The sequence below is a fragment of the Anguilla rostrata genome, chromosome 14 (genome assembly GCF_018555375.3).
Source record: "Anguilla rostrata isolate EN2019 chromosome 14, ASM1855537v3, whole genome shotgun sequence".
Taxonomy (NCBI): domain Eukaryota; kingdom Metazoa; phylum Chordata; class Actinopteri; order Anguilliformes; family Anguillidae; genus Anguilla; species Anguilla rostrata.
The window spans coordinates 399,516-406,968 of record NC_057946.1 but is presented as its reverse complement, the minus strand read 5'-3'; the positions used below and the strand labels follow the sequence as shown (position 1 = coordinate 406,968).

The window sequence follows — 7,453 nt, the reverse complement described above, 5'->3', positions numbered from 1 at the left end:
GTTGTAACTAGGCAGCTGTTTAATAGGTGACTTAGTTGATGCGCCAGTCTTAACGACTACTGTATTTTATTTATTTTATTTTTCCATAGATGCGTTGTGCCGTTTCGTTGTTAGTGTTAATCGTTTAACCCCAGGGTCCAGTTGAACTATGCGGTTGTTCCTAATGGACGTACTTCTCTCTAGGGGTTTCGTCATACTTGTTCCTGGTTATGGTTATACACTTTGTTGTACGTCGCTCTGGATAAGAGCGTCTGCCAAATGCCTGTAATGTAATGTAATGTAAACCTAGCCAAATTTAGGTTCAGTGTTGAATAGTAGTTTAACTAGCCTCCATTTAAAGTAGTAGTTTAATTGCATTTTGCGGCGGTTTACTGGTAGTCAAACTACATTCAAATTTGTGTCATGGTTGTAGTAAAGTACTTTTTTTTTTGTAATTTTGAGGTGTAGATTACAACAGGAACCACCAGCTACTTTGGCCCTAATATATATATTCCAAACCCCTTTGACCAAAATTGATAGTATAGGTAAGGGGGGGGTGAATACTTACAACAATTACTTATACAGGAGAAGAACAGCATATATTTAAATTTAAGTTTGCTACATAGCAAAACAAGAAATAATCAATGGAGATGGAAAATGTACTGAAGCCCTGTGTGTGTGTGTGTGTGTGTGTGCGTGTGTGAGTGTGCCTGCGTGGAACACTACACTTTATTCCATTTGAATTAGGAGCTATTTCTGGAAGAACGGTTGGCAGTATTTAGACTATTAAATCGTTCAGAACTGGCCAAGCTAAATGATTGTTTTGCATTGTGTATGGCTCGAAGAACCTTAACTAGTTTAACAAAGTAGAGATTAATATTTTGTTCACAATTTCACAGTGTACCCCAAATTCTGCCTGCTTGGCAAATTCCATATTTTACAGCAATTACCAGCTTGTGAATAGTTTTTCAATTACTTGCTATGCCTAAAACAGAACAGCTCAGGTAATTGCACATCAAATATTTTGTGGGATGGGGCCAAATATATGTATAATATCACCATGGAAACAAATGTGGCGTCTTGAGACGCAAGGAATTGTGGTCTGAAATAAATCGCACGAATAAAAACCTGGAGAGTTGCTTTAAGCAACCAATGGCACAATCGGGAATGTTTCCAATAGCCAATAGTGAACAGAAAAAAAAGGGTTATAGCTCGAGGTAACTCCGCCCTGAACTCACTATAGAACCAGCGGGAATACTCGAGTCGTGATCGGCTGATATTGACAGTAGTTGACCGACGTTACTACACAAGTCTGGTAAGATACGAGCAGCAAACGATAACCATGTATCTTTCACGCAGAAAGAGAATGCCTCTATCAATGTGTTCAACAAGAGAAAACTTGCATGAACTTATCTGTTTGTGCACAGGATAGAACTTAGAACTCGAATGTGCAAACGCCGAACGCTAATGTTACAGTTGACTAGTCTAGCTAGCTAACTTGACCAGTGTAACGTTGGCTAGCTAGTAGCAACATTATTTGCTACAAAGCTAACATTAAAACAGCTGTCGATAGCTATCTCACAATTGTAACGGTACCTGAAATAACAGCTAGCTACCCAATTACCTAGCCACCCGGTTAGCTAATCAATGGCTAAAACGGACATTTAATGTTAAGGAGAATTGATTGTGGCTCCGCAAATTAGCTAGACTAGTGGAACTATAGTCGACATGCGAAGCACCCTTCGGTGATAAAACATTTGGTAGACTACGTTACACTAGCCAACACAATTTACAATGGTTGAGTGGACGTTTCCGTAGAAACCAGATAGGTGTAGTAGAGGTAGCTAATTGAACTAAGAAGAGGAGGCGGGTGTTATGTAATGATTGGAATAGTACTAGCAAACGACGTTATCCGGTTAAGGCTGTAAAGCATCATCTGGCTTAATGTAATTGTTAACGTAAACTATGTCGGTAGCAGTTCCGGGTACTGTGCATAAACTGTTTAAATGCATAAAGACGTCCGTGTAGATTTTAGTGCTACAATGACGGCAGGCACATTTGTAAAATATTCTAGAATTTCTTAGTGTTGGGGCATCTGAATTTTTAGGGTTTCTGTCATGTTACAAGCATGCAGGATAACGCTAAGTGATATTTTTAATGATGTATGTTAATAATCCGCACCACATGTGTACAAGTGCTGCGTTTTCTGGTAGTCAAGTGTGTAAATCAACGTAAAATGTAGCCATGGAAACAAACTGGCGTCTTTAAATCGCAAAGGATTCTGGTCTGAAATAAAATGCAGGCGTAAAAACCTGGAGAGTTGCACAAAACGGCCAATGGCATGAGCGCATGTGTTCCACATAACCAATTAGGGGCGGAAAGGGTGGGATCAGTCGGCAAGTAAACTATTATCGCCGCACCGGGTGAATACAGTATTTGGACTCTTGCAAGCGAGTAAATCGGTGTGGCCTGGTAGGAATATCAAACTTGACATCCAGCAAACACTAAAAAACACGGTAGGCATCAATGGGTAGTTTGTTTAGCAAGAAGGAAAAATCCAAACGGCACTAGATGTGAGGGCCAGATTTGTGTGTTCATTCATTCGTTCATTCATTTCGAGTGTAGGAAAATAGTCTTGGCTGGCTAGCCACCCAGTTAGGCTGAAAAGAATGAGTAGAATGAAACTTTGTAAATCTTTACGGTTTGGAGCTACCAACACTTAACGTTACATGGTTTCTGCAACATCTTAACATTAGTTTTGGATATTGGTTTGGTATTGAGGTACTTAAGAATGGTAGAAAATGTATAATTCGATGGTTTGTTGCTGCACTCGAACCTTCCTCTGACCGTGATGCTCTGATTGGGGGGGGGGGGGGCGTTTTTGGCTAACGAATAGTTTGCTAGCTAATTTATTAATAAGCATTGCTTGATAGGTGAACGTTTCCATAGAAACCACATCGGCATGGTGGTTTTGCTTGAAAAAGGTGGTGGCGGTTATGCAATAAATGGACCGCATTTCACTAGCAGGGTGGAAGTTGGTTTAGCCTTGTTGCGTTCTAAAGATGTTTCTTCCAAATATTATTTGCAGTGAAAACATTTGTATTGATAATTAACATTGGATACCCCATAACACCGTAAAAAAATAAAAATAGAGTATGCTTAAATTGTACTTCGTAAGTGCATTTTCTGCAGGTTTACACAACCCAAAGCTCTTGCTATCGCCTGATAGAATAAGTTCTAGCTAACATGCATTGCATTAGCTAGCATTGGCTCAAATGCCTTTTTGGTTAGAAATTCTGGCATTGCAACTCGCTCAAATCAGTTATTTTACTAGGTGCCTCCTAGACCATTGAGCTTAAGAAGCATATATGATGGATTCTCTGGAAAGGAGAGTGATGATATGTAGATTGCTGTAGTGTTGCTGCAGTTGTAAGGGTCTTGTGGTGAAGTGTAGGTTGGATGTAAAGGTGTAGTTGCAGTTGTAAGGGCCTTGTGGTGAAGTGTAGATTGGCTGTAAAGGTGTAATTGCGGTGTAAGGGCCTTGTGGTCATATGTAGTTTGGCTGTAGTGGTGTAGCTGCTGTTGGCTGTAGTGGTGTAGCTGTGCTTGTGAGTTGGCTGTAGTGGTGTAGCTGCTGTTGGCTGTAGTGGTGTAGCTGCAGTTGGCTGTAGTGGTGTAGCTGTACTTGTGAGTTGGCTGTAGTGGTGTAGCTGCGGTTGTGAGTTGGCTGTAGTGGTGTAGCTGCGGTTGGCCGTAGTGGTGTAGCTGCGGTTGTAAGAGCCATGTGGTGATGTGTAGGTTGGGTGTAACTGCGCTTGTGAGTTGGCTAACCGTGCAGCTGTTCCCCGTGCTACCCTCCTCACACCCCTGCCCTCCCCCTGCAGGGCACCATGTCGGACAGGAAGGCAGTCATCAAGAACGCGGACATGTCGGAGGACATGCAGCAGGAGGCGGTGGAGTGCGCCACGCAGGCGCTGGAGAAGTACAACATCGAGAAGGACATCGCCGCGTACATCAAGAAGGTAGCCCCGCCCAGCGGACTCAGAACGAGCCGAAACGGTGCAGTGCTGTTGTCCCCGACTACCGTGCGCGTGGAGAAGCCAGCGGAGCGATGCATTTCAGAGGCAGACACGCCACTACCGCAGGGTGAAACCGCGGGACTCGCGGGAGTGGTGTTGTAAGGCGCGAGGAGAGAGATTTTGTTTATGTGCGGAGAAGGGCAGAAGTCTGCTGCCGTTTCATTTTAAAACCCTCTGCACGCATTTTCTTACATTTAAGGTGTTGCACAACACGATAAAGGTGTGCACATTTTTTCCTCCAAATGTATGAGGAGGAAGTAACATTTCCTTTGAATGCAGAGTATGTCCTCTCTAGGTATGAGCAGCATGCCCGTTCTGTAAGGAAATGCACTCGTTTGGCAGCCCACCGAGTGGCACACAGTCGATTGGTGAAAATGTAAATTGCGGTGTTACATAAGCAACAAGGTCTTCGAATGACTCGCCCCCAGTCCTCCGAGAGTGGGTGATATGAGAACTAACATTACGCTTCTGCTTTGAGGATAAAAAAGCTCAAAATATAAACTGAACAGAAAAGGCTTATTAATAGTATTTGATCTCTTCAGGCCTTAAATTCTACTCAGGGTTTCTCTAGTGTAATTGGGAGCTGAAAACCTGTTTGAAGCGGTAGGCTGTTGGCAGCCTGCACTTGCGTTTCATACGCCTGGCCACTGATGTGACTGCCCAGTTTAGCAAAAAATAAATATAATAAATTCTCAGCACAGTCAGTTACACAGTGACTCATCAAATTTTCCAAATGTTTTAAAAGCACGTTTTTTTTGCTGTGTTTGTTTTGCCAGGAGTTTGACAAGAAGTACAATCCCACCTGGCACTGCATTGTGGGTAGAAATTTTGGCAGCTACGTGACCCACGAGACCAAGCATTTCATCTACTTCTACCTGGGCCAGGTGGCCATCCTCCTGTTCAAGTCTGGGTGAAGAGAGCATGCGCACGCTCTCCATCACAGCAAGCCTTGCAGTTCAACTGACCAGTAATAAGACTGACTCAGCACACGTCCACAGTCTGGTGCAGGGACCTGTATGTTCTGTGCTGCTCTCCACTGTAGTTCCTGTATGGTAGAAACAGTCCTGTAAAAACTTACTTGTATTTATTTTTGTTGATTTTCTACACAGCCGATATAACCTGTCACTCATAAAATTCCTGTTTTTAAAAAAAAAAAGAATACAAAGCAAAAGTGTCGTTTCAGTTTAATTTCATGTTGCATTTAAAGTATATTTTTAGAAATGATAATATACCTTCAAGTACGTGTCCTTTGATGCAGTTTGAAAACATAGGAAGTGATGAGTTATAGGTGAAGATGTCTGCGAGTTGAACTGTAATGATGTCCTGGAAGAAGGGGTGATGGGTTTTCATGAAGGGCCTTCTGGGGGGGGGGGGGGGGCTCTGAAGCACATGTTGGGTTTGGGCTTTGCTGGTGTATAGCATGTTTAAATATTGGTGAATATCTGCTTACTGATTTTGAGGAGAATTTAAAGTTCAGCTTGTCCTGTTTTGGTGCATGGAATCTAGGATGGAGCAGTTTTACTTCTCTGGGCTCAGCATGAATAGCACGGGCGATTTCTAAAGTTTTAGTAATGTGCCAGTAGTCCGTTGGTCTGCGTGCTGAAAGGCAGTCTGTTGTCCGTTTGCCTTTAATGTGAGTATTTCCCTTTCTTCCCTAGTCTGAGACGTCTCGCATTTCAGGAAACCCAAGCTTTCATTGAGTGCTCGGTTAGTTCTGAGATCTCTGGAGAATAGACTGTACAAATAAAGTAGAGCGTTGTGAATAAAGATGCTGTAGTTTTCCTTGAGAAATCTGTGGGCTCCCTCCTGCAGAGAACTCTTCTTCTCTGAAAGGTGCATCTCAGAGGCGCTGTTTGGTATTGAGCCTGGGAGGACCTGGATTGACCTGCAGACTGCCATTAAAGAGCCAACATCCCAAAACCCTGAGTAACGGCAGTCTGAGGTGCAGGTGTACCTTCAGGCATGCTTTGTGCAGGACGTTTCAAATTTAGCAATGAACGGCTGTGTCTTGATTTTTTTTTTTTTTGTAGTTTGTTGCCCATTTCTGTCTTGGTTGCCTTCATTTCCACAATGCACTGTTTTTTGTGTGGTATCCATTTTAACCTTTGCACAATAGAATTTAGCAGTACTGATGTTACATAGCATTTACTCTGAGAAAATGGTTGAGGAAACAATATTTTTCTGTCTTGAGTGAACTTGAGGTCTATTAAAAATGTGTACCTGTATTCAGTGGATGCTTAAGGGGAGAAGACCGTTCAGCCCAGATACCCTTTCTGTCAACACTGAAGAGCCCCACTTTAAACATATCTGAACTGCATGCAATATATTCCTCATATAAAGCCACTTGTATTCAAAGAGCATTGTGGTCCAATTGTCCAGGTACCAAATGGAATTATATTTCCAGAACTAAAATGAACTAAATTTGGACTACCAAAAAAATGTTAAGAGCTACGGCCATTTAATATGTTGGTTTTCACCTTCTTTCTCATTTCTAACTTATGTAAATATTTTGGCCCACAACAAATAAAATGTACAGCACCCTACCCCAAACAACCAAGACCAGGAATAACGACCCCTTTCCTCTTTTGTAGAGAGGTTTCAGAACATTTTGTTGAAGCAGCAGTTGAAATTAAATCAAAAGCAAGACGCCCTATTTCAACTTTTCAGCTATGTCTTGAATATTGTGATTGTGGCTTCAGAATTGTTGAGAGAAAAATACATTTGTTATGCATACACAGTATTTTCAAACTCAGAAGATTCCTCCATTCCCTTAAATAAAAAGAGGAGTTCTATCCCACTGGTATCATTTTGGTCTTTTGCGATTGAGATTTGCAACTGAACAAACCAGGGATCTCAAAATGAAATCCTGGACTTCTGTGTGTGATGGTTTTGATGTGTTCCTGCACTTAATTGCTTAATTTGTCAATGATTTGCTAAAGAATCTGCACAACCTGTTTCCCAGGGCTAAATTATCCTCTGCTTGATAGGAAGTTGGAACAGCAGACGATACAGCCCTGCAGGACTGGACTTTAGGATTCCTAAATGTATTTACAGAGAGGATGGGATTGTCTTAATTTTTTGGCTACTTTGGGAGTTGTGTCTCTAACAAGGTTAATAAGACGGGTTAAATTAAATTCTATGGGGGCTGTAGTGTCTGGGTTCTTGCTGCCAATGCAGGCCTTGTGGGCAATGTGTGCAGATTATTTAGCCAGTCAATTAACTGAGGGAACCTCTGGTGTTCGAAAACATCCTGAATGCCAGCCGATACTGTGACCGTCCAGTTTGACACTAGACAACTGGAAGAAGCAGCAAAACTTGAGTGACTGCAGTCTTTATGAAAGCAGCTTGCATGGAGCGTGAGCATTAGTACCTTGAGGAAAGTAACTTTGAGGAAG

General features: G+C 42.2%; 1 protein-coding gene across 2 annotated transcripts; it reads left to right on the top strand.

The window, feature by feature from the left end:
• The first annotated feature begins 1,136 nt into the window (after positions 1-1,136).
• Positions 1,137-6,855, top strand: LOC135239070 (dynein light chain 2, cytoplasmic-like). 2 transcript variants are annotated; one of them, XM_064307462.1, is made up of 3 exons: positions 1,137-1,294; positions 3,864-4,001; positions 4,835-6,855. In XM_064307462.1, exons 2-3 carry the CDS (start codon positions 3,870-3,872, stop codon positions 4,970-4,972), a joined length of 270 nt encoding a protein of 89 aa, XP_064163532.1. In that variant the 5' UTR covers positions 1,137-1,294; positions 3,864-3,869; the 3' UTR covers positions 4,973-6,855. The 2 variants fall into 2 exon arrangements, with proteins under 2 accessions (XP_064163532.1, XP_064163533.1); XM_064307463.1 differs by lacking the exon at positions 1,137-1,294 and adding an exon at positions 2,339-2,495.
• The last annotated feature ends 598 nt before the right edge of the window (positions 6,856-7,453 follow it).

Bases quoted from the DNA above. Each gene is read 5' to 3' on its own strand.
- LOC135239070 (XM_064307462.1), top strand. From the start codon at position 3,870: ATGTCGGACAGGAAGGCAGTCATCAAGAACGCGGACATGTCGGAGGAC. The intron at 4,002-4,834 runs GTAGCCCCGCCC...TTGTTTTGCCAG, and splicing joins TCGCCGCGTACATCAAGAAG to GAGTTTGACAAGAAGTACAA.